A 27,018-nucleotide genomic window follows, 5' to 3' on the forward strand; every position below is an offset into this window, starting at 1 on the left:
TGTATTCCGTGTTCCGGACCCAACAAATTGGCAGAACCTCCGGCGTACTCTACCGGATATTCGGGTGACGTCACCACTCTCAAGGCCAATAAGCCGACATGTTTCAGTAGGCACGCCTACCTTCCTCAGGGCTACTCTTCATTGGGTCCGTCGCTTCTTATACTCTCTCCTTCTCTCCACCTCTCCTCCCTTTCCGTAATTTGCATAAGTGTCCATACTCTCTTACGGAATTCCGTTTCATCGTATGCGTCCATACTCTCTTATCCTGTTGGTTGTTTACTGAATTCCGTCTCATCCTTGCGGGATTCCGTTCTTCACACTTTACATCTACTCAAATCCAAACAACTCCACGTCTGAATTTAACCCTTTAGGAGCCAGGCTGTTCAGAGTGTATATCCACTTCGTTTCTGCTCTGGACATTTTCTTAATAAAATCTCCTCCTCTCCATTCTTTCTTAACATTTTGAATAGCAAAAAATCTAAAATCTCGTAAACTGCCTCCATGCACTTCCAAAAAATGTTTACTTAAGGGATATTTCTTATTTTTACTTTTTATGTTATTAATATGCTCCCCTATTCTTGATAAAAATTTCCTTTTCGTCCTCCCCACATATTGTTTATTGCAGCCACACTGTATCACATATATCACTCCAATGGTGGTACAATTCAAGCTACCCATTATATCAAACCTCTCATTAGTAGCTGTAGATATAAAGTTGGTAATCGGAGTTTCATATTTAGTGTTCCTGCAGGGCATACAAAACCCACATCTTTTAAAGGAACCTGATTTCATTTTTGGTTCATTTCCACATTCTACAACTGTGGGTGCGATCATATTCTTGATGTTGGAAGCTTTTTTAAAAACAAACTTTGGTTTTTCCGTTAAAATCCCATTAAGAGTCTTGTCTTGTTGCAATATGTGCCAGTATTTTTCCACTATATTCCGTATGGATTTGGTTTGTTGGTTATATTGAATTTTTATACAAAGTGGTGGCACCTCTTTATCTTTGGTCTTATTTTTCTCAGTCAATAAGCTTTCCCTGTGGATTGCAACAAGACAAGACTCTTAATGGGATTTTAACGGAAAAACCAAAGTTTGTTTTTAAAAAAGCTTCCAACATCAAGAATATGATCGCACCCACAGTTGTAGAATGTGGAAATGAACCAAAAATGAAATCAGGTTCCTTTAAAAGATGTAGGTTTTGTATGCCCTGCAGGAACACTAAATATGAAACTCCGATTACCAACTTTATATCTACAGCTACTAATGAGAGGTTTGATATAATGGGTAGCTTGAATTGTACCACCATTGGAGTGATATATGTGATACAGTGTGGCTGCAATAAACAATATGTGGGGAGGACGAAAAGGAAATTTTTATCAAGAATAGGGGAGCATATTAATAACATAAAAAGTAAAAATAAGAAATATCCCTTAAGTAAACATTTTTTGGAAGTGCATGGAGGCAGTTTACGAGATTTTAGATTTTTTGCTATTCAAAATGTTAAGAAAGAATGGAGAGGAGGAGATTTTATTAAGAAAATGTCCAGAGCAGAAACGAAGTGGATATACACTCTGAACAGCCTGGCTCCTAAAGGGTTAAATTCAGACGTGGAGTTGTTTGGATTTGAGTAGATGTAAAGTGTGAAGAACGGAATCCCGCAAGGATGAGACGGAATTCAGTAAACAACCAACAGGATAAGAGAGTATGGACGCATACGATGAAACGGAATTCCGTAAGAGAGTATGGACACTTATGCAAATTACGGAAAGGGAGGAGAGGTGGAGAGAAGGAGAGAGTATAAGAAGCGACGGACCCAATGAAGAGTAGCCCTGAGGAAGGTAGGCGTGCCTACTGAAACATGTCGGCTTATTGGCCTTGAGAGTGGTGACGTCACCCGAATATCCGGTAGAGTACGCCGGAGGTTCTGCCAATTTGTTGGGTCCGGAACACGGAATACAGCGAGAGCGTTTGTTTGAACGACGCGTGGGTGAGCCTTCGGCCGAGATTCCCCACTGCTGAGAAGAGTAAAAAGGAACTATACTATCTCTAAATTACGAGGTATCTGAGACCCTCCTCTTTCCTTTTTGGATCGATACATCAAAAGTGAGTTGAAACGAGGTGCACCTCTGCAATTATTGCTGATAACATTTACTGCAACTTCCATGGAATAAAGTGGAAAACGTCTATTAATGACTTTGAAAGCTGGGTATATTATCTGGCGAAGTATACATTTGGATACACCAACAGGAAGTTTTTGTCCCTGATAAGAACTAATCAAGCGATTGACCTGATAGATTTAGTTTAGGTGGATAGAAAACGCCAGAGTGCGGAATCATAAAGGAGGTTTATGGTGGTGGGGTTATGATATCAATTCGCACAAGGGTGTCATTCTTCCTTTATTGTCTATCAGGCGGAGGCTGTTATAATTAACCAATTGATTTTAATTTATCGGTTTTAACTAGAAAATAAAAAGTATAGTATTTGACTGTATTTGGCGCAGATATTATTGTCTTTTGTATTTTTTAAACGTAGGGGTGGAGAGCTCAACCCCTTTTATATCTTGCAGCCTGACTAGGTAATTCATTTTGAAGCGCTGCAACTGTCATTTTGTTCTTTTGAATAAAAAACATATTTTCCTTGAACACTAATGTTTAAAGCAGCTCAATTATTGTGCGACATAAATTCCGTCCATTTATTCCCCACCTACCTGATGGACACCCTGCCACTGCTCTTACATTTTACTGCTAAAGTATGGCCAACAATATTATTTATTACACCAATTTTCAAAGGATGAGTTGTTTGGACAAATATAGCTTTATTAGAGAAAATACTGGAGGTGTTTTTCTATCTTGCTGTTTAACAATCTAACTAATGGTGGCCATACATGGTACAATTTTTTCATACAATCTTACCATTTCTATGTAGTATAAGGGTAAATTAAGTGAATATACTGAAAGGATAATTTAGGCAGTTCCCTTATATTACATAGAAATGGTAAGATTGTATGAAAAAATTGTACCATGTATGGCCTCCATAAGGCATCAACATCTGGGGCCATATGCAAGTTTTCTCCCAGGTGATATTTTCACAACTTGTAAAGTAAAATGCCTTTTAAACCCCCAGCAAGCAAGTAAATACTCTGAATAATTTTGGCAGTACTTTTTTACCCCACTTTTTTGGTACTTTTTCCATTGCAGAGTGCTAAAATGTATTGTAAATCGAAGATGAAAAATTATCTCCTAGGAGAAAACTTGGAATAAAAAGTGAATTGCATAAGGGCCCAGGGCCATATGCAATTAACTTTGTTTTTCCTGAGTTTTCTTCTTGGAGATAATTTTTCATCTTCGATTTAAAATAACTTTTTAGCACTTTGTGATGGAAAAATTTCCAAAATACAAAGTGAAAAGTACTGCCAAAGTTATTTTGAGTATTTGTTGGCTTGCTGACGGTATAAAAGGCATTTTATTTACTTGTTGTGAAAATATCACCTGGGAGAAAACTCAGGTGAAAAGATGAATTGCATATGGGCCCAGGTGTGTTTTACAAGAGGAAAAGGGGCTGCTTCACCTCACCACATCGTTGTGTGGGGTAAAAAAGGTGCTGTAGACAGGAACACTACTCCCAACAGCCATATCAAAGCAAAGTTGTCCGCACTCCTTTGATGTGATTTAAGAATCAAAATACTTTATTGGTGATTGATAAAATACACAGTAATGGTACATGACAGCACGAGACCCTCCTTGGTCCTTAGTTGTAGCTAAAGTTTCATCTCAGTACAAACATTTAAATACCCAAAACTCCTCCCCTCTGCACCACACCTGAAATAGGTGTGGTGTTGTTCTTAAAGCAGTAGGATTAACCATACTATGCCAGGGAAGAAAACACATATATAAGTAGATAAATACTTGATCTATTTACATAACACATGTATTATACTGTCCATGTTTTGATTTCAGTGAATTTTATATAGTAAATGAAGAGAATTCTGTTCCTGGTGGAAACCATGTATTTTGCCCACAGTTTGAGGCTAAATACTGATGTAATTTCTTCCCTTAACTTTTTTTTCTTTTCTCCTTCAATCGCTGAGTCACCTCAGCCTTGCTTGTAAACACAAGTGAGCAGAGGATCATGCTCCAGCTAGGCAGGGAAATAAAGGGAAGAGGAGGGATATCTTATAGATAAAAAGAACCCCCAGCATGCAACTGAATGGCAATGGCTATTAAAGGGCCAGTGCTCCTAAGGTATTTGATAACTCCAAACCATAACAGCAGACAACGTTTTGAATGCAAGATTAGCATCTTTATCACTTAATACACTCAGACCAGTTGCTGTTGAAATTTGATTTTTATGGTGACATTTTTATGGTGGATTCGCTTTAAAGAGACATACTAGAAACATGTAGGGGGCCTTTCCCCCTTGCAATACATTACAATACAATGCAATACAATATAATACAATGCAACAGTACATAAAAACAAACATTTGTATAAAAATACATACGGTATATATATAAATGCATTATTTTAATTATGATAGTAATGTAGATGACCCGAACGCAGTCCATTAACAAGCTGGCTACAAAGAGCCATACACAATGGGCTTGATTCACAAAGCGGTGCTAACCTACTTAGCACGTCTAAAGTCTTTAGGCGTGCTAACCAGGGTGCTAAGTAGGTTAGCACCGGTTTTCTCAATCAGATCGCGCGCTAAGTACCGCGCGCAAAGTTTTGCATGCGCAAAGTCCTATGCGCGCGCTAAGTCCCATAGGCTTTAATTGGCACTTCGCGCGGAGTGTAGTGCGCGCGTAAAGTTTTGCGAGCATAACTTTGCGCGTGATGCGGTTCACGCTCAAATTAGCGCGCGGAAACCTCTTTTAGACGTGCTAAGGGGCTTTTCACAGGCGTGCTAACAGTTAGCACCGCTTTGTGAATCAAGCCCGCCTACTGATTTGAGGGAGCAGAAAATGATAACCTCGTATTACTATTCTAAAAACCTTTCTTTCGTATCAGACTCTATGTCCAAAACATCCAATCAGAGAAACCTGGAGGTCAAAAGAACAAGTAAACATTTTATCTGTAAATTCAGATAAGGTGTGTTTTGTATAAAATGTTTTGTGCTGCCTGGACTGCTTTATCTTACAATATATTGAAACTAGTTTTTCTACTACCATGCAGTTAGGTTTCTGCTGCCAAATTACAGCTATTTACAATTGCCTAATTGAGCAAGAGTTCAGATAAGTAAAACATTTTCTATTATGCAAACATTGCAAAGCCCTTCCTACCATTCTGTATATAAAGAAGGTCATACATACACTTTAGTAACAGTCCAGATTTATCTTCGAGTCAGAAAACATCTGTCTCACTTTCAAAAGAACTCATCAGCATGGAGACCTTATATACACCATCACAAACCTACATTGATCAATTTGACCCTGTAGATTACTACAATACATACTACAACCCTGAACAGGGAGCAATGGTTGAAGAGTGGGTGTCTTTTGTATTGAAGAATCTTCATGAAACTTTCACCTCAGGTAAAAAAAGGAAATGCTGATGACTGGGTTGGTGGAGTCACTGGGGGAGGGGTGGCTGGCCAGGAAGCAGCGCAGCAATGCGACACTTCCTCACATGCAATTTCATATCTGCTGCGGGGGGGGGGGGGGTGGTATTTGCGCATCCTCACAAGTTTGCCTCAGGCAGCAAAAAGTCTAGAACCAGCCCTGTTTATGGGGATGCACTGTTTACTTGTGTTTTTGGGCTGGGAACCTGCCATGTTATACATGTGGATATGCTGCCTTCTGTTTTTTGAAGGGAGGAGGGGTACAGCTTTATTATATACAGGGGCACATTGCATGCGTATGTTTTGTGGAGCACACTGCTTTATTAATTATAAGTGAGAACACATTGCTTAAAATCCGAATTGATTCGGATCCGGATACCCAGATATCCGGATCCGAATCGGATATCCGAATCCGAACGTTCTGATATCCGCGTACATGCGGATATCCGAACGCATTATCCGGGATATCCGGGCAGATTCGGATATCCGGATAGAAAACCGAAAGTGGCCTTTAAATTGCCTCTAAAACATTTTTTAGGGTAAATGAGGCATGTACTGTGAATGTTTTTTTTTAAAGAGAAACACAAATTGATTATGTGGGGACTTAAAATACACCCAAAAAAATGGCTGTAAATTAACATAAGGACTAGGTTCCAGACAGCGGTCGTGCAGCCCACATTGTGTCCAGAGTCCAACCGCACAACAGGGACATCACAGTTTTCAGCTCAGACATAAAAAAAAAATGAAAGCTATTGTAGTGGCGTAATAGCTGGTGGCAGTGGCAGACTGGAAATGGCAGCAGAAGATATAGTTTCTGTGTGGACCCTGGTGGTGGTGGGTACCACAGACAGGAGCAGCAGGAGGAGTAGGTAGATGCAGCTATTGTAGTGGCGTAATAGCTGGTAGTGGCAGCAGAAGATACAGTTTTGTGTGGACCCTGGTGGTGGTGGCAGAGCCGGATTAAGGCCAAATTGGGCCCTAAGCAAAGTAGCAGATTTGGGCCCCCCTCCCTCAACCCCCTCTGCAAAGCCCCCCCCCCCATATATCATAATAGAACTGAATTAAGTGGGGGGAGGGGGTGACAAGGATGGTGTGTTCCTGTTCACCTGCTAGCAAGTATTGTTGCTAGCACTTAAATTAGACAGCTGCTAACATACCCATGCAGCCGTCTCATCTGATGCGCTCAATTGATGGCATATGTTGTATACCACGTCCCCCCACAATTCCTCCCTCCAGCTTGACATGGTACACAACATATGCCATGAATGAAACCCATCAAATGGGGCAGACGCATGGGTATGTTAACCCCCCCTCACCCGCGGTCACAGCTAATTTAAATTTTGATTCGGAGAAGCTACAAATACATAGCTACTAGGTAAGAGCAACAATACCAGGAAGTGCCTGGATGATGCAGGTGCACCTGACAGGTGGTGAATTCACCGCCTTCAGCTGCTCATGGAAAAAAGACCTATGAAGCACCAATATGCTATATGATATAATATATACACACTTACAATATATATATATATATATATATATATATATATATATATATATATATATATATATATATATATATATATATATATATATATATATATATATTAATTCCTCGGTTCATGATGACACTTCTGCCTGTCTGGACTCACTTCACTACTATAGCGGCTGGCTGCCTGCGCTGTCATACTGATCCTGCCTCATTCTGGAGGAGGGACTGGTCACTGGGGTTAGTGCGGGGAGGGAAAAGGTCACTGGGGCTAGTGGGAAGAAGGTAGCAGGTCACTGGGGTTAGTGGAGGGAGGGAGGAGGTCACTGGGGCTAGTAAGGGGAGGGAAAAGGTCACTGGGGCTAGTGGGAAGAAGGTAGCAGGTCACTGGGGTTAGTGGAGGGAGGGAGGAGGTCACTGGGGCTAGTGGGAAGAAGGTAGCAGGTCACTGGGGTTAGTGGAGGGAGGGAGGAGGTCACTGGGGTTAGTGGGGGGAGGGAGGAGGTCACTGGGGTTAGTGGGAAGCAGGTAGCAGGTCACTGTGGTTAGTGGGGGGAGGGAGAAGGTCACTGGGGCTAGTGGGAAGCGGGTAGCAGGTCACTGGGGCTAGTAAGGGGAGGGAGGAGGTCACTGGGGCTAGTAAGGGGAGGGAGGAGGTCACTGGGGTTAGTGGGGGGAGGGAGGAGGTCACTGGGGTTAGTGGGGGAGGGAGGAGGTCACTGGGGTTAGTGGAGGAGGGAGTAGGTCACTGGGGTTAGTGGGGGGAGGGAGGAGGTCACTGGGGTTAGTGGGAAGCAGGTAGCAGGTCACTGGGGCTAGTGGGGGGAGGGAGGAGGTCACTGGGGTTAGTGGGGGGAGGGAGGAGGTCACTGGGGCTAGTGGGAAGCAGGTAGCAGGTCACTGGGGCTAGTAAGGGGAGGGAGGAGGTAACTGGGGTTAGTGGGGGGAGGAAGGAGGTCACTGGGGTTAGTGGGGGGAGGGAGGAGGTCACTGGGGTTAGTGGGGGAGGGAGGAAGTCACTGGGGTTAGTGGGAAGCAGGTAGCAGGTCACTGGGGTTAGTGGGGGGAGGGAGGAGGTCACTGGGGTTAGTGGGGGGAGGGAGGAGGCTACTGGGGCTAGTGGGGAAGCAGGTAGCAGGTCACTGGGGCTAGTAAGGGGAGGGAGGAGGTCACTGGGGTGAGTGGGGGGAGGGAGGAGGTCACTGGGGTTAGTGGGAAGCAGGTAGCAGGCCACTGGGGTTAGTGGGGGGAGGGAGGAGGTCACTGGGGTTAGTGGGGGGAGGGAGAAGGTCACTGGGGTTAGTGGGAAGCAGGTAGCAGGTCACTGAGGTTACTGGGGGGAGGGAGGAGGTCACTGGGGTTAGTGGGGGGGAGGGAGGAGGTCACTGGGGCTAGTGGGAAGCAGGTAGCAGGTCACTGGGGCTAGTAAGGGGAGGGAGGAGGTCACTGGTGTTAGTGGGAAGCAGGTAGCAGGTCACTGGGGTTAGTGGGGGGAGGGAGGAGGTCACTGGGGTTAGTGGGGGGAGGGAGAAGGTCACTGGGGTTAGTGGGAAGCAGGTAGCAGGTCACTGAGGTTAATGGGGGGAGGGAGGAGGTCACTGGGGTTAGTGGGGGGGAGGGAGGAGGTCACTGGGGCTAGTGGGAAGCAGGTAGCAGGTCACTGGGGCTAGTAAGGGGAGGGAGGAGGTCACTGGTGTTAGTGGGAAGCAGGTAGCAGGTCACTGGGGTTAGTGGGGGGAGGGAGGAGGTCACTGGGGCTAGTGGGAAGCGGGTAGCAGGTCACTGGGGCAGGGGCGTAACTAAGCCCCACTGGGCCCCCCTGCAGATTTTCAGAGCGGGCCCCCCCCTCCCCTGGGGCCCGCTCGTGGCCGTTTTTTGGGGGCTGGAGGGGTGGCAGCATGAGGGGAAAGCCTTGCCCACAGTCGGCGGGGAGAGGGGAAGTTCCCCCCTCTCCCTCACCTCGGGGCTCTCCCCTCTGCGCTCCCCTCCAGCTAGTGAAGGTGTGTGGGCAGCAGCGGCGGCAGGATACATACCTTCTTCCTTGCGTTCCATCGCCGCCTTCTCGCTCTAGCGGCTGACGTCACTTCCGGAAGCGGAAGTGACGGCAGGGGGAGTGGAAGTCTGGGGGAAGGCTTCCTCCAAGCACTGAACCAGGGACCGCTGCAAGTCCCTCATTCGGCACACAGGGTCTTCTCCTGCAAGCAGAAACTGATGCAGCTTCCCCTTCAGCCGTGGGTCTGGCATTAGGGTGATCAAGATGTCCTCCTGACCATGCATCTGCTTCACCCTTGGGTCACTGCGCAGGCACTGCAGCATGTGCGCTGCCATGGGGAAGAGGGCTGCCATCTCTGCTGACACATAATCTTCATCACCCCAGAGCCGACAGTGCTGTCCTCCTCCTCTGATTCCTGAGCCTCCTCCTGCTCTCTCCACCCCAGCCCCACTGCAGCTGCACTCGGCTGTGCCTCCTCATCCTCAGGGACCTCCACCTCCTCCAACTCCAAGTCCTCCCCCTCTTCCTCCTCCTCCTCCTGCTGCACAGAGGTGGACTGTGCAGGTGGCTGCTGCTCCTGCTGGATCAAGAATGCCTCTCCCTCTTCCAGCAGAGCATAGAGGGCCTTGTCCAACATGCACACCATAGTCACCCACTCACACAGCGACGCACGGTCCCAGCTGACCATGTTGGTGGTCTCCAGGAAGGGTGCCAGCTAGTGTTGGGCGAACAGTGTTCGCCACTGTTCGGGTTCTGCAGAACATCACCCTGTTCGGGTGATGTTCGGGTTCGGCCGAACACCTGATGGTGTTCGGCCAAACTGTTCGACCATACGGCCGAACTAAGAGCGCATGGCCGAACGTTACCCGAAAAAATTTAGCAAAAAGAGCTTATAGTTTATGAGAAAATCGATTTTAAAGTTTCAAAGGGAAAACTGTCTTTTAAATGCGGGAAATGTCTGTTTTCTTTGCACAGGTAACATGCTTTTTGTCGGCATGCAGTCCTAAATGTAATACATATAAGAGGTTCCAGGAAAAGGGACCGGTAACGCTAACCCAGCAGCAGCACACGTGATGGAACAGGAGGAGGGTGGCGCAGGAGGAGAAGGCCACGTTTTGAGACACAACAACCCAGGCCTTGCATGAGGACAAGAAGCGTGCGGATAGCAATTTGCATTTTGTCGCCATGCAGTCATAAATGTAATACAGATGAGAGGTTCAATAAACAGGGACCGGAAACGCTAACCCATCACAGATGTTCATTGTTCATGTTACTTGGTTGGGGTCCGGGAGTGTTGCGTAGTCGTTTCCAATCCAGGATTGATTCATTTTAATTTGAGTCAGACGGTCTGCATTTTCTGTGGAGAGGCGGATACGCCGCCGATCTGTGACGATGCCTCCGGCAGCACTGAAACAGCGTTCCGACAAAACGCTGGCTACCGGGCAAGCCAGCACCTCTATTGCGTACATTGCCAGTTTGCGCCAGGTGTCTAGCTTCGATACCCAATAGTTGAAGGGTGCAGATGGATTGTTCAACACAGCTATGCCATCTGACATGTAGTCCTTGACCATCTTCTCCAGGCGATCGGTGTTGGAGGTGGATCTGCACGCTTGCTGTTCTGTGTGCTGCTGCATGGGTGTCAGAAAATTTTCCCACTCCAAGGACACTGCCGATACCATTCCCTTTTGGGCACTAGCTGCGGCTTGTGTTGTTTGCTGCCCTCCTGGTCGTCCTGGGTTTGCGGAAGTCAGTCTGTCGGCGTACAACTGGCTAGAGGAGGGGGAGGATGTCAATCTCCTCTCTAAAGTCTCCACAAGGGACTGCTGGTATTCTTCCATTTTGACCTGTCTGGCTCTTTCTTCAAGCAGTTTTGGAACATTGTGTTTGTACCGTGGATCCAGAAGGGTATAAACCCAGTAATTGGTGTTGTCCAGAATGCGCACAATGCGTGGGTCGCGTTCAATGCAGTCCTAGGCCGAAGAGGTCATAGCCTAGGGTCACAAAACCTGTTTATTTGGGCAATTTCAATGGTGGCGAGTCTGACGTACATAAATCGCAGCAATGGCCGTTAGCAACGTCTGAATCTCACGAAATGTCTCAGGCAGGTAGAAGACATATTGTTAGACTTGGGCTCCAAAGATGGGTTCCCTACATCTCTGCAAACCAGAGTTACAGGGCTCCAAATTTGGTAAAATCCCCCATAGGCTTTCATTGGGCCTCCTATTTACAGTTCCAAAATCTCACATCTTTTCAAAGGGCAATTACTCAGCAGTGGCAAATTTTCTAGCATTGTAGGGACCCTTAGGGGGAACATGACTGGTGAGTTTCGGGCCCCTAGGCCAAAGAGGTCATAGCCTAGGGTCACAAAAGCCTGTTTATTTGGGCTATTTCAATGGTAGTGATGGTGACGTACATAAATCGCAGCAATGGCCGTTAGCAAAGTCTGAATCTCACGAAATGTCTCATGCAGGTAGAAGACATGTTGTTAGACTTGGATTCCAAAGATGGGGTCCCTACATCTCTGCAAACCAGAGTTACAGGGGTCCAAAATTGGTAAAATCCCCCATAGGATTTCATTGCCTCCCTATTTCACTTTCCAAAATCTCACATCTTTTCAAAGGGCAATGGCTCAGCAGTACCAAATTTTCTAGCATTGTAGGGACCCTTAGGGGGAACATGACTGGTGAGTTTCGGGCCCCTAGGCCGAAGAGGTCATAGCCTAGGGTCACAAAAACCTGTTTATTTGGGCTATTTCAATGGTAGTGATGGTGACGTACATAAATCGCAGCAATGGCCGTTAGCAAAGTCTGAATCTCACGAAATGTCTCATGCAGGTAGAAGACATATTGTTAGACTTGGATTCCAAAGATGGGGTCCCTACATCTCTGCAAACCATAGTTACAGGGGTCCAAAATTTGTAAAATCCCCCATAGGATTTCATTGCCTCCCTATTTCACTTTCCAAAATCTCACATCTTTTCAAAGGGCAATGGCTCAGCAGTACCAAATTTTCTAGCATTGTAGGGACCCTTAGGGGGAACATGACTGGTGAGTTTCGGGCCCCTAGGCCGAAGAGGTCATAGCCTAGGGTCACAAAAACCTGTTTATTTGGGCTATTTCAATGGTAGTGATGGTGACGTACATAAATCGCAGCAATGGCCGTTAGCAAAGTCTGAATCTCACGAAATGTCTCATGCAGGTAGAAGACATATTGTTAGACTTGGATTCCAAAGATGGGGTCCCTACATCTCTGCAAACCAGAGTTACAGGGTTCCAAAATTGGTAAAATCCCCCATAGGATTTCATTGCCTCCCTATTTCACTTTCCAAAATCTCACATCTTTTCAAAGGGCAATGGCTCAGCAGTACCAAATTTTCTAGCATTGTAGGGACCCTTAGGGGGATCATGACTGGTGAGTTTTGCCACTGCTGAGCCATTGCCCTTTGAAATGGTGTGAGATTTTGGAACGGTAAATAGGAGGCCCAATGAAAGCCTATGGGGGATTTTACCAATTTTGGACCCCTGTAACTCTGGTTTGCAGAGATGTAGGGACCCCATCTTTGGAATCCAAGTCTAACAATATGTCTTCTACCTGAATGAGACATTTCATGAGATTCAGACGTTCTTAACGGCCATGGCTGAGATTTATGTATGCCACCATCACTACCATTGAAATAGCCCAAATAAACAGGTTTTTGTGACCCTAGGCTATGACCTCTTCGGCCTAGGGGCCCGAAACTCACCAGTCATGTTCCCCCTAAGGGTCCCTACAATGCTAGAAAATTTGGTACTGCTGAGCCATTGCCCTTTGAAAAGATGTGAGATTTTGGAAAGTGAAATAGGGAGGCAATGAAATCCTATGGGGGATTTTACCAATTTTGGACCCCTGTAACTCTGGTTTGCAGAGATGTAGTGACCCCATCTTTGGAATCCAAGTCTAACAATATGTCTTCTACTTGCATGAGACATTTTGTGAGATTCAGAATTTGCTAACGGCCATTGCTGCGATTTATGTACGTCACCATCACTACCATTGAAATAGCCCAAATAAACAGGTTTTTGTGACCCTAGGCTATGACCTCTTCGGCCTAGGGGCCTGAAACTCACCAGTCATGTTCCCCCTAAGGGTCCCTACAATGCTAGAAAATTTGGTACTGCTGAGCCATTGCCCTTTGAAAAGATGTGAGATTTTGGAAAGTGAAATAGGGAGGCAATGAAATCCTATGGGGGATTTTACCAATTTTGGACCCCTGTAACTCTGGTTTGCAGAGATGTAGGGACCCCATCTTTGGAATCCAAGTCTAACAATATGTCTTCTACCTGCATGAGACATTTCGTGAGATTCAGACTTTGCTAACGGCCATTGCTGCGATTTATGTACGTCACCATCACTACCATTGAAATAGCCCAAATAAACAGGCTTTTGTGACCCTAGGCTATGACCTCTTTGGCCTAGGGGCCCGAAACTCACCAGTCATGTTCCCCCTAAGGGTCCCTACAATGCTAGAAAATTTGCCACTGCTGAGTAATTGCCCTTTGAAAAGATGTGAGATTTTGGAACTGTAAATAGGAGGCCCAATGAAAGCCTATGGGGGATTTTACCAAATTTGGAGCCCTGTAACTCTGGTTTGCAGAGATGTAGGGAACCCATCTTTGGAGCCCAAGTCTAACAATATGTCTTCTACCTGCATGAGACATTTCGTGAGATTCAGACTTTGCTAACGGCCATTGCTGCGATTTATGTACGTCACCATCACTACCATTGAAATAGCCCAAATAAACAGGTTTATGTGACCCTAGGCTATGACCTCTTCGGCCTAGGGGCCCGAAACTCACCAGTCATGTTCCCCCTAAGGGTCCCTACAATGCTAGAAAATTTGGTACTGCTGAGCCATTGCCCTTTGAAAAGATGTGAGATTTTGGAAAGTGAAATAGGGAGGCAATGAAATCCTATGGGGGATTTTACCAATTTTGGACCCCTGTAACTCTGGTTTGCAGAGATGTAGGGACACCATCTTTGGAATCCAAGTCTAACAATATGTCTTCTACCTGCATGAGACATTTCGTGAGATTCAGACTTTGCTAACGGCCATTGCTGCGATTTATGTACGCCACCATCACTACCATTGAAATAGCCCAAATAAACAGGTTTTTGTGACCCTAGGCCATGACCTCTTCGGCCTAGGGGCCCGAAACTCACCAGTCATGTTCCCCCTAAGGGTCCCTACAATGCTAGAAAATTTGGTACTGCTGAGCCATTGCCCTTTGAAAAGATGTGAGATTTTGGAAAGTGAAATAGGGAGGCAATGAAATCCTATGGGGGATTTTACTAATTTTGGACCCCTGTAACTCTGGTTTGCAGAGATGTAGGGACCCCATCTTTGGAATCCAAGTCTAACAATATGTCTTCTACCTGCATGAGACATTTCGTGAGATTCAGACTTTGCTAACGGCCATTGCTGCGATTTATGTACGTCACAATCACTACCATTGAAATAGCCCAAATAAACAGGTTTTTGTGACCCTAGGCTATGACCTCTTTGGCCTAGGGGCCCGAAACTCACCAGTCATGTTCCCCCTAAGGGTCCCTACAATGCTAGAAAATTTGCCACTGCTGAGTAATTGCCCTTTGAAAAGATGTGAGATTTTGGAACTGTAAATAGGAGGCCCAATGAAAGCCTATGGGGGATTTTACCAAATTTGGAGCCCTGTAACTCTGGTTTGCAGAGTTACAGCCCAAGTCTAACAATATGTCTTCTACCTGCATGAGACATTTCGTGAGATTCAGACGTTGCTAACGGCCATTGCTGCGATTTATGTACGTCAGACTCGCCACCATTGAAATTGCCCAAATAAACAGGTTTTGTGACCCTAGGCTATGACCTCTTCGGCCTAGGACTGCATTGAACGCGACCCACGCATTGTGCGCATTCTGGACAACACCAATTACTGGGTTTATACCCTTCTGGATCCACGGTACAAACACAATGTTCCAAAACTGCTTGAAGAAAGAGCCAGACAGGTCAAAATGGAAGAATACCAGCAGGCCCTTGTGGAGACTTTAGAGAGGAGATTGACATCCTCCCCCTCCTCTAGCCAGTTGTACGCCGACAGACTGACTTCCGCAAACCCAGGACGACCAGGAGGGCAGCAAACAACACAAGCCGCAGCTAGTGCCCAAAAGGGAATGGTATCGGCAGTGTCCTTGGAGTGGGAAAATTTTCTGACACCCATGCAGCAGCACACAGAACAGCAAGCGTGCAGATCCACCTCCAACACCGATCGCCTGGAGAAGATGGTCAAGGACTACATGTCAGATGGCGTAGCTGTGTTGAACAATCCATCTGCACCCTTCAACTATTGGGTATCGAAGCTAGACACCTGGCACAAACTGGCAATGTACGCAATAGAGGTGCTGGCTTGCCCGGCAGCCAGCGTTATGTCGGAACGCTGTTTCAGTGCTGCCGGAGGCATCGTCACAGATCGGCGGCGTATCCGCCTCTCCACAGAAAATGCAGACCGTCTGACTCAAATTAAAATGAATCAATCCTGGATTGGAAACGACTACGCAACACTCCCGGACCCCAACCAAGTAACATGAACAATGAACATCTGTGATGGGTTAGCGTTTCCGGTCCCTGTTTATTGAACCTCTCATCTGTATTACATTTATGACTGCATGGCGACAAAATGCAAATTGCTATCCGCACGCTTCTTGTCCTCGTGCAAGGCCTGGGTTGTTGTGTCTCAAAGCGTGGCCTTCTCCTCCTGCGCCACCCTCCTCCTGTTCCATCACGTGTGCTGCTGCTGGGTTAGCGTTACCAGTCCCTTTTCCTGGAACCTCTTATATGTGTTACATTTAGGACTGCATGCCGACAAAAAGCATGTTACCTGTGCAAAGAAAACAGACATTTCCTGCATTTAAAAGACAGTTTTCCCTTTGAAACTTTAAAATCGATTTTCTCAAAAACTATAAGCTCTTTTTGCTATTTTTTTTTTCCTCTTGTACCCACTCCCAAGGTGCACATACCCTGTAAATTTGGGGTATGTAGCATGTAAGGAGGCTTTACAAAGCACAAAAGTTCGGGTCCCCATTGACTTCCATTATGTTCGGAGTTCGGGTCGAACACCCGAACATCGCGGCCATGTTCGGCCTGTTCGGCCCGAACCCGAACATCTAGATGTTCGCCCAACACTAGTGCCAGCACCAAGCACACCAGCTGCATTTTGCCCCACTCAGCACTAAGGATGATGTCCGGGAGGTGGGTGGTGCTGGTCCCGAGCACAGTGGCGTCGGCGGTGGCTTTGGCCAGGTATTGGTTGACAGCCTGCCTCTGTTCAACCAGACGTTCCAACATGGCCAGGGTGGAATTCCACCATGTTGGAACGTCTATGATCAGACGGTGCTGTGGCAGGTTCAGCTGCTTCTGCACGCCTTCCAGGGACGCTGAGGCACCACCCGAGTGGCAGAAATGACCCACCGTTTTCCTAGCCGCTTTGTCTATCCCTTGGTAGGTGCTCAAAAAAATCTGCACCACCAGGTTCAGGACATGGGCCAGACAGGGGATGTGGGTGAGGTCTCCCTGGTGGATGGCAGCAACAAGGTTGGCCCCATTGTCAGACACCACCTCTCCAACTCTCAGGCCTCTGGGGGTCAGCCAACTCCTCTCCTGCTCTTGAAGTTTGGCCAGGACATGGTCTGCCGTTAGTCTGTGCTTCCCCAGGCTGACCATCTCCAGCAGCACTTGGCAGTGGCAGGCCTTCACACTGCTGCTGAGGCGGGGGTGTTTGGCAGCGGGTTTGCCGGAGAGTGGAACCGGATCTGAGGAACCTGCTGCACTTCCCCTGACCCTGCTGTGGGGTGGCACCACCCACTGTATTGCTGCTGTGCCTGATGCTGTCCCCTCCTCACCCCCTTCCACCAAACTGACCCAATGAGCGGTAAAGGACAGGTAGCGGCCTGTCCCGAACCGGCTTGACCATGAGTTCATGGTCACATGGACCCGCTCCCCCACCGCATGGTCTAGGCTACGTTGCACATTGGCCATCGCGAATCGGTGCAGTACTGGGATGGCCGTGCATGCAAAGTAGTGCCGGCTGGGGCCATTCAGCTGGCGGACGTGACGGCTGCCGGGAGGCTGAGCCCTGACCACAAACGACTCACTCAGCAGGGTCTGGTGTCGCTTTTTGGCTTGCTTGGGAAGCCGAGGAGGGAGCAGAGGAGACCACTGAGGACTGGCTGCCTGAACAGGTCTCAGTGTCGGCAGGAGTGGCAAAGGGGGTTCTGGTGGTGACTATTGTTGTCTGACCACTGCTAGCGCCAGCTTCCTTCAGCCTCTTGAACTCCTCATGCTCCTGATGATGTTTTTTGGCCAGATAGTTGATGAAGCTGGAGGTGCCGTAGTTGGAGGGGTTACAACCTCTGCTCAGCTTCATCTGGCGCACGTTGCAAGTTACAAACTGGCTGTCCACTGAGGGCAGATAAAAAAACTGCCAGATTGGGGATAGAAATTTGCCCTTACGCCCTGAATGGGCTGCTGCTTCTTTTTTTCTCCCTGCGGTGGTTGGGCCTGCGGTGGTTGGGGCCTGGGGTTGAGTGGTGCGGCTGGTGGTAGCGGCAGAAGATGAAGCAGCAGGCTGTGGGTCCCGCATTCCACGCCCACTGTTGCTACTTCCAAAGTCAGTGTTGCTGATCCTCCATGACAGACCCACCGACACATCCTTCTCCTCAGACTCAAAACTAACATCCCCCTCCTGTGGATGGTAGTCTTGGTCCTTCATCTCGTCATCATTACAGAGGGCCCAACCTTCCCGTTTTCGTCGGGACTGTCACGATTTTGGGGGGCTCTCCCGCTATCACGGTATGAGCCCCCCAAGTCCCAGGCAGCAGTGGGCAGTGAGGGTGAAAAAAAAAATGATCGAGGCGCCAGCCACGGGTAAGTGGGATGCGGGACGCATGCATCCCATTACTACCTCCCTCCCTCGGAATCTGGCCTCTGTGTGTCCCCCGTTAGCAGAGTGCGGAGCGGGCTGTCATTACCTGCGTCCATGCGTACCGATGTCCAGCTTCATTCTGCCTCCTGTGACGTCACAGGAAGCAGGAAGGCTGAATGAAGCTGGACATCGGTACGCATGGACGCAGGTAATGACAGCCCGCTCCGCACTCTGCTAACGGGGGACACACAGGGGCCAGATTCCAAGGGAGGGAGGGAGGTAGTAATGGGATGCACGCGTCCCGCATCCCACTTACCCGCGGCTGGCGCCTCGATCATTTTTTTTTTTTACAGTGGCACCAATCCTCACCCTCCTCACCACCCACGGCCATCCTCACCCTCCTCACCACCCACGGGCACCCTCACCCTCCTCACCACCCACGGGCACCCTCACCCTCCTCCCCACCCACGGCCATCCTCACCCTCCTCACCACCCACGGGCACCCTTATCCTCCTCCCCACCCACGGCCATCCTCACCCTCCTCACCACCCAAGGGCACCCTTACCCTCCTCCCCACCCACGGCCATCCTCACCCTCCTCACCACCCACGGGCACACTTACCCTCCTCCCCACCCACGGCCATCCTCACCACCCACGGGCACCCTTACCCTCCTCCCCACCCACGGCCATCCTTCCCACCCACGGGCACCCTTACCCTCCTCCCCACCCACAGGCACCCTTACCCTCCTCACCACCCACGGGCACCCTTACCCTCCTCCCCACCCACGGCCATCCTCACCCTCCTCACCACCCACGGGCACCCTTACCCTCCTCCCCACCCACGGCCATCCTCACCACTCACAGGCACCCTTACCCTCCTCCTAATCCACGGCCCTCCTCCCCACCCACGGGCACCCTTACCCTCCTCACCACCCACGGTCAGTCATCTTCACCCTCCTCCCCACCCAAGGGCACCCTCATCCTCCTCCCCACCCACGGCCATCCTCATCCTCTTCCCCAGCCACGGGCACCCTCATCCTCCTCCCCAGCCACGGCCATCCTCCTCCCCACCCACGGCCATCCTCACCCTCCTCACCTACCACGGGCACCCTTACCCTCCTCACCACCCACGGGCACCCTTACCCTCCTCCCCACCCACGGCCATCCTCACCCTCCTCCCCACCCACAGGCACCCTTACCCTCCTCCCCACCCACGGGCACCCTCCCCACCCACAGGCACCCTTACCCTCCTGAACCAGGATAGAAAGGACCAGTGTGGTTTGAATTATAAAACAACATATGTTTCTTATAAAATCTTTATGGTATGCGTGACTAGAGGCGTGGTGAGGGCGTGGCCAGGGGTGTGGCAGGGATGTGGCTTAAAGGGACTCCGAGCAGTGCAGAAACTATGGAAAGATGCACATCATTTTAAAGCTCTCTTTCTCCTCTTTCCAATGATATATAAACCGCCACCCTACGCCTTTTAGTTTTCGCTATTTTCGTGATTGAAATTGCCGCGGCCGCGATTTCGATCGCGAAAATAGAGAAAACTAAAAGGCGTAGGGCAACGATGTAGGTGTCGTCAGAAAGAGGAGAAAGAGAGCTTTAAAATGATATCCATCAAGCCATAGTTATATTGTATTACACAGGGCGACTTTTTGTCAAAGTCAGCAGCTGCATTCAGCAGAATGGAGCTGCTGACACTGGGGAAAGTGTCGTCCTGTGTAATACAATATAACTATGGCTTGATGGATATCATTTTAAAGCTCTCTTTCTCCTCTTTCTGGCGACACCTAAATCGTTGCCCTACACCTTTTAGTTTTCTCTATTTTCGCGATCGAAATCGCGGTCGCGGCAATTTCAATCGCGAAAATAGCGAAAACTAAAAGACGTAGGGTGGTGGTTTATATATCATTGGAAAGAGGAGAAAGAGAGCTTTAAAATGATGTGCATCTTTCCATAGTTTCTGCACTGCTCGGAGTCTCTTTAAGTGTCCCTTTTTCTCATCTCAAAAAGTTGGGAGGTATGTCATTATTATCAGCATCATACTCCCCCTCCTCAAACAATTGCTGGGATGTTGATGATCCCCCAAACTCCTCTTCTGCTGACACATCAGGCAAGGACTCCCCCCCCAACAATCACCGTCACCATCTGTGACTCCTCCACATACCACATTGTGCCCAGAATATCCTCCCTCGGAATCTGGCCTCTGTGTGTCCTCCGTTAGCAGAGTGCGGAGCGGGCTGTCATTACCTGCGTCCATGCGTACCGATGTCCAGCTTCATTCTGCCTCCTGTGACGTCACAGGAAGCAGGAAGGCTGAATTTAAGCTGGACATCGGTACGCAAGGACGCAGGTAATGACAGCCCGCTCCGCACTCTGCTAACGGGGGACACACAGGGGCCAGATTCCAAGGGAGGGAGGGAGGTAGTAATGGGATGCACGCGTCCCGCATCCCACTTACCCGCGGCTGGCGCCTCGATCATTTTTTTTTTTACAGTGGCACCCATCCTCATCCTCCTCACCACCCACGGCCATCCTCACCCTCCTCACCACCCACGGGCACCCTCACCCTCCTCACCACCCACGGGCACCCTCACCCTCCTCCCCTCCCACGGCCATCCTCACCCTCCTCACCACCCACGGGCACCCTTATCCTCCTCCCCACCCACGGCCATCCTCACCCTCCTCACCACCCAAGGGCACCCTTACCCTCCTCCCCATCCCACGGCCATCCTCACCCTCCTCACCACCCACGGGCACCCTTACCCTCCTCCCCACCCACGGCCATCCTCACCACCCACGGGCAACCTTACCCTCCTCCCCACCCACGGCCATCCTTCCCACCCACGGGCACCCTTACCCTCCTCCCCACCCACAGGCACCCTTACCCTCCTCCCCACCCACGGGCACCCTTACCCTCCTCCCCACCCACGGCCATCCTCACCCTCCTCACCACCCACGGGCACCCTTACCCTCCTCCCCACCCACGGCCATCCTCACCCTCCTCACCACCCACAGCCACCCTTACCCTCCTCCTAATCCACGGCCCTTCTCCCCACCCACGGGCACCCTTACCCTCCTCACCACCCACGGGCACCCTTACCCTCCTCACCACCCACGGTCAGTCATCTTCACCCTCCTCCCCACCCACGGGCACCCTCATCCTCCTCCCCAGCCACGGGCACCCTCATCCTCTTTCCCAGCCACGGGCACCCTCATCCTCTTCCCCAGCCACGGCCATCCTCCTCCCCACCCACGGCCATCCTCACCCTCCTCACCTACCACGGGCACCCTTACCCTCCTCACCACCCACGGGCACCCTTACCCTCCTCCCCACCCACAGGCACCCTTACCCTCCTCCCCACCCACGGGCACCCTCCCCACCCACAGGCACCCTTACCCTCCTGAACCAGGATAGAAAGGACCAGTGTGGTTTGAATTATAAAACAACATATGTTTCTTATAAAATCTTTATGGTATGCGTGACTAGAGGCGTGGTAAGGGCGTGGCCAGGGGTGTGGCAGGGACGTGACTTAAGTGTCCCTTTTTCTCATCTCAAAAAGTTGGGAGGTATGTCATTATTATCAGCATCATACTCCCCCTCCTCAAACAATTGCTGGGATGTTGATGATCCCCCAAACTCCTCTTCTGCTGACACATCAGGCAAGGACTCCCCCCCAACAATCACCGTCACCATCTGTGACTCCTCCACATACCCCATTGTGCCCAGAATATCCTCCCTCGGAATCTGGCCTCTATGTGTCCCCCGTTAGCAGAGTGCGGAGCGGGCTGTCATTACCTGCGTCCATGCGCACCGATGTCCAGCTTCATTCTGCCTCCTGTGACGTCACAGGAAGCAGGAAGGCTGAATGAAGCTGGACATCGGTACGCATGGACGCAGGTAATGACAGCCCGCTCCGCACTCTGCTAACGGGGGACACACAGGGGCCAGATTCCAAGGGAGGGAGGGAGGTAGTAATGGGATGCACGCGTCCCGCATCCCACTTACCCGCGGCTGGCGCCTCGATCATTTTTTTTTTTACAGTGGCACCCATCCTCACCCTCCTCACCACCCACGGCCATCCTCACCCTCCTCACCACCCACGGGCACCCTTACCCTCCTCCCCACTAGTGTTGGGCGAACAGTGTTCGCCACTGTTCGGGTTCTGCAGAACATCACCCTGTTCGGGTGATGTTCGGGTTCGGCCGAACACCTGATGGTGTTCGGCCAAACTGTTCGGCCATATGGCCGAACTAAGAGCGCATGGCCGAACGTTACCCGAACGTTCGGCTAGCGCTGTGATTGGCCGAACGGGTCACGTGTAGTGTTGGGCGAACATCTAGATGTTCGGGTTCGGGCCGAACATGGCCGAACTCCGAACATAATGGAAGTCAATGGGGACCCGAACTTTCGTGCTTTGTAAAGCCTCCTTATATGCTACATACCCCAAATTTACAGGGTATGTGCACCTTGTGAGTGGGTACAAGAGGAAAAAAATTTAGCAAAAAGAGCTTATAGTTTTTGAGAAAATCGATTTTAAAGTTTCAAAGGGAAAACTGTCTTTTAAATGCGGGAAATGTCTGTTTTCTTTGCACAGGTAACATTCTTTTTGTCGGCATGCAGTCATAAATGTAATACATATAAGAGGTTCCAGGAAAAGGGACCAGTAACGCTAACCCAGCAGCAGCACACGTGATGGAACAGGAGGAGGGTGGCGCAGGAGGAGAAGGCCACGCTTTGAGACACAACAACCCAGGCCTTGCATGAGGACAAGAAGCGTGCGGATAGCAATTTGCATTTTGTCGCCATGCAGTCATAAATGTAATACAGATGAGAGGTTCAATAAACAGGGACCGGAAACGCTAACCCATCACAGATGTTCATTGTTCATGTTACTTGGTTGGGGTCCGGGAGTGTTGCGTAGTCGTTTCCAATCCAGGATTGATTCATTTTAATTTGAGTCAGACGGTCTGCATTTTCTGTGGAGAGGCGGATACGCCGCCGATCTGTGACAATGCCTCCGGCAGCACTGAAACAGCGTTCCGACATAACGCTGGCTGCCGGGCAAGCCAGCACCTCTATTGCGTACATTGCCAGTTTGTGCCAGGTGTCTAGCTTCGATACCCAATAGTTGAAGGGTGCAGATGGATTGTTCAACACAGCTACGCCATCTGACATGTAGTCCTTGACCATCTTCTCCAGGCGATCGGTGTTGGAGGTGGATCTGCACGCTTGCTGTTCTATGTGCTGCTGCATGGGTGTCAGAAAATTTTCCCACTCCAAGGACACTGCCGATACCATTCCCTTTTGGGCACTAGCTGCGGCTTGTGTTGTTTGCTGCCCTCCTGGTCGTCCTGGGTTTGCGGAAGTCAGTCTGTCGGCGTACAACTGGCTAGAGGAGGGGGAGGATGTCAATCTCCTCTCTAAAGTCTCCACAAGGGCCCGTTGGTATTCTTCCATTTTGACCTGTCTGGCTCTTTCTTCAAGCAGTTTTGGAACATTGTGTTTGTACCGTGGATCCAGAAGGGTATAAACCCAGTAATTGGTGTTGTCCAGAATGCGCACAATGCGTGGGTCGCGTTCAATGCAGTCCTAGGCCGAAGAGGTCATAGCCTAGGGTCACAAAACCTGTTTATTTGGGCAATTTCAATGGTGGCGAGTCTGACGTACATAAATCGCAGCAATGGCCGTTAGCAACGTCTGAATCTCACGAAATGTCTCATGCAGGTAGAAGACATATTGTTAGACTTGGGCTCCAAAGATGGGTTCCCTACATCTCTGCAAACCAGAGTTACAGGGCTCCAAATTTGGTAAAATCCCCCATAGGCTTTCATTGGGCCTCCTATTTACAGTTCCAAAATCTCACATCTTTTCAAAGGGCAATTACTCAGCAGTGGCAAATTTTCTAGCATTGTAGGGACCCTTAGGGGGAACATGACTGGTGAGTTTCGGGCCCCTAGGCCAAAGAGGTCATAGCCTTGGGTCCAGTGGCGTAGCTAAGGAGCTGTGGGCCCCGATGCAAGTTTTACAATGGGGCCCCCCAAGCACTCTACACATAATAATTGTTACGGCGCACCAAAACCTGCCAATGGCAACTACAGTGTTAGAGGTACAAGAAGGGGATGGGGAACAGTTTGTTAATGATTACCACTATTCAAAGCATCTATAGAAGTGATTATTATGAGCACAGGACCAATAGAGATCTAATACTGTAGTTGAGGGAGGGCCCTTCGGGGGCCCCTCTGGCCCAAGGGCCCCGATGCGGTCGCTACCGCTGCAACCCCTATTGCTACGCCCCTGCTTGGGTCACAAAAACCTGTTTATTTGGGCTATTTCAATGGTAGTGATGGTGACGTACATAAATCGCAGCAATGGCCGTTAGCAAAGTCTGAATCTCACGAAATGTCTCATGCAGGTAGAAGACATATTGTTAGACTTGGATTCCAAAGATGGGGTCCCTACATCTCTGCAAACCAGAGTTACAGGGGTCCAAAATTGGTAAAATCCCCCATAGGATTTAATTGCCTCCCTATTTCACTTTCCAAAATCTCACATCTTTTCAAAGGGCAATGGCTCAGCAGTACCAAATTTTCTAGCATTGTAGGGACCCTTAGGGGGATCATGACTGGTGAGTTTTGCCACTGCTGAGCCATTGCCCTTTGAAATGGTGTGAGATTTTGGGACGGTAAATAGGAGGCCCAATGAAAGCCTATGGGGGATTTTACCAATTTTGGACCCCTGTAACTCTCGTTTGCAGAGATGTAGGGACCCCATCTTTGGAATCCAAGTCTAACAATATGTCTTCTACCTGCATGAGACATTTCGTGAGATTCAGACGTTGCTAACGGCCATGGCTGCGATTTATGTACGCCACCATCACTACCATTGAAATAGCCCAAATAAACAGGTTTTTGTGACCCTAGGCTATGACCTCTTCGGCCTAGGGGCCCGAAACTCACCAGTCATGTTCCCCCTAAGGGTCCCTACAATGCTAGAAAATTTGGTACTGCTGAGCCATTGCCCTTTGAAAAGATGTGAGATTTTGGAAAGTGAAATAGGGAGGCAATGAAATCCTATGGGGGATTTTACTAATTTTGGACCCCTGTAACTCTGGTTTGCAGAGATGTAGGGACCCCATCTTTGGAATCCAAGTCTAACAATATGTCTTCTACCTGCATGAGACATTTCGTGAGATTCAGACTTTGCTAACGGCCATTTCTGAGATTTATGTACGCCACCATCACTACCATTGAAATAGCCCAAATAAACAGGTTTTTGTGACCCTAGGCTATGACCTCTTCGGCCTAGGGGCCCGAAACTCACCAGTCATGTTCCCCCTAAGGGTCCCTACAATGCTAGAAAATTTGGTACTGCTGAGCCATTGCCCTTTGAAAAGATGTGAGATTTTGGAAAGTGAAATAGGGAGGCAATGAAATCCTATGGGGGATTTTACCAATTTTGGACCCCTGTAACTCTGGTTTGCAGAGATGTAGGGACCCCATCTTTGGAATCCAAGTCTAACAATATGTCTTCTACCTGCATGAGACATTTCGTGAGATTCAGACGTTGCTAACGGCCATTGCTGCGATTTATGTACGCCACCATCACTACCATTGAAATAGCCCAAATAAACAGGTTTTTGTGACCCTAGGCTATGACTTCTTCGGCCTAGGGGCCCGAAACTCACCAGTCATGTTCCCTCTAAGGGTCCCTACAATGCTAGAAAATTTGGTACTGCTGAGCCATTGCCCTTTGAAAAGATGTGAGATTTTGGAAAGTGAAATAGGGAGGCAATGAAATCCTATGGGGGATTTTACCAATTTTGGACCCCTGTAACTCTGGTTTGCAGAGATGTAGGGACCCCATCTTTGGAATCCAAGTCTAACAATATGTCTTCTACCTGCATGAGACATTTTGTGAGATTCAGACTTTGCTAACGGCCATTGCTGCGATTTATGTACGCCACCATCACTACCATTGAAATAGCCCAAATAAACAGGTTTTTGTGACCCAAGGCTATGACCTCTTTGGCCTAGGGGCCCGAAACTCACCAGTCATGTTCCCCCTAAGGGTCCCTACAATGCTAGAAAATTTGCCACTGCTGAGTAATTGCCCTTTGAAAAGATGTGAGATTTTGGAACTGTAAATAGGAGGCCCAATGAAAGCCTATGGGTGATTTTACCAAATTTGGAGCCCTGTAACTCTGGTTTGCAGAGATGTAGGGAACCCATCTTTGGAGCCCAAGTCTAACAATATGTCTTCTACCTGCATGAGACATTTCGTGAGATTCAGACGTTGCTAACGGCCATTGCTGCGATTTATGTACGTCAGACTCGCCACCATTGAAATTGCCCAAATAAACAGGTTTTGTGACCCTAGGCTATGACCTCTTCGGCCTAGGACTGCATTGAACGCGACCCACGCATTGTGCGCATTCTAGACAACACCAATTACTGGGTTTATACCCTTCTGGATCCACGGTACAAACACAATGTTCCAAAACTGCTTGAAGAAAGAGCCAGACAGGTCAAAATGGAAGAATACCAGCAGGCCCTTGTGGAGACTTTAGAGAGGAGATTGACATCCTCCCCCTCCTCTAGCCAGTTGTACGCCGACAGACTGACTTCCGCAAACCCAGGACGACCAGGAGGGCAGCAAACAACACAAGCCGCAGCTAGTGCCCAAAAGGGAATGGTATCGGCAGTGTCCTTGGAGTGGGAAAATTTTCTGACACCCATGCAGCAGCACACAGAACAGCAAGCGTGCAGATCCACCTCCAACACCGATCGCCTGGAGAAGATGGTCAAGGACTACATGTCAGATGGCGTAGCTGTGTTGAACAATCCATCTGCACCCTTCAACTATTGGGTATCGAAGCTAGACACCTGGCACAAACTGGCAATGTACGCAATAGAGGTGCTGGCTTGCCCGGCAGCCAGCGTTATGTCGGAACGCTGTTTCAGTGCTGCCGGAGGCATCGTCACAGATCGGCGGCGTATCCGCCTCTCCACAGAAAATGCAGACCGTCTGACTCAAATTA

General features: G+C 49.0%; 1 protein-coding gene across 1 annotated transcript in view; it reads left to right on the plus strand.

Moving 5' to 3' along the window:
* Positions 1–5,315: 5,315 nt before the first annotated feature.
* LOC137521481 (indolethylamine N-methyltransferase-like) overlaps positions 5,316–27,018 on the plus strand; it is a 44,653-nt gene continuing 22,950 nt past the window's right edge. Inside the window, exon 1 of the mRNA XM_068240803.1 lies at positions 5,316–5,536. Within this exon, the coding sequence (XP_068096904.1) occupies positions 5,386–5,536 (151 nt within the window). The 5' untranslated portion in view covers positions 5,316–5,385. The remainder of the gene's footprint in view (positions 5,537–27,018) is intronic.

Source organism: Hyperolius riggenbachi, chromosome 6, assembly GCF_040937935.1.
Source record: "Hyperolius riggenbachi isolate aHypRig1 chromosome 6, aHypRig1.pri, whole genome shotgun sequence".
Classification (NCBI taxonomy): Eukaryota; Metazoa; Chordata; class Amphibia; order Anura; family Hyperoliidae; genus Hyperolius; species Hyperolius riggenbachi.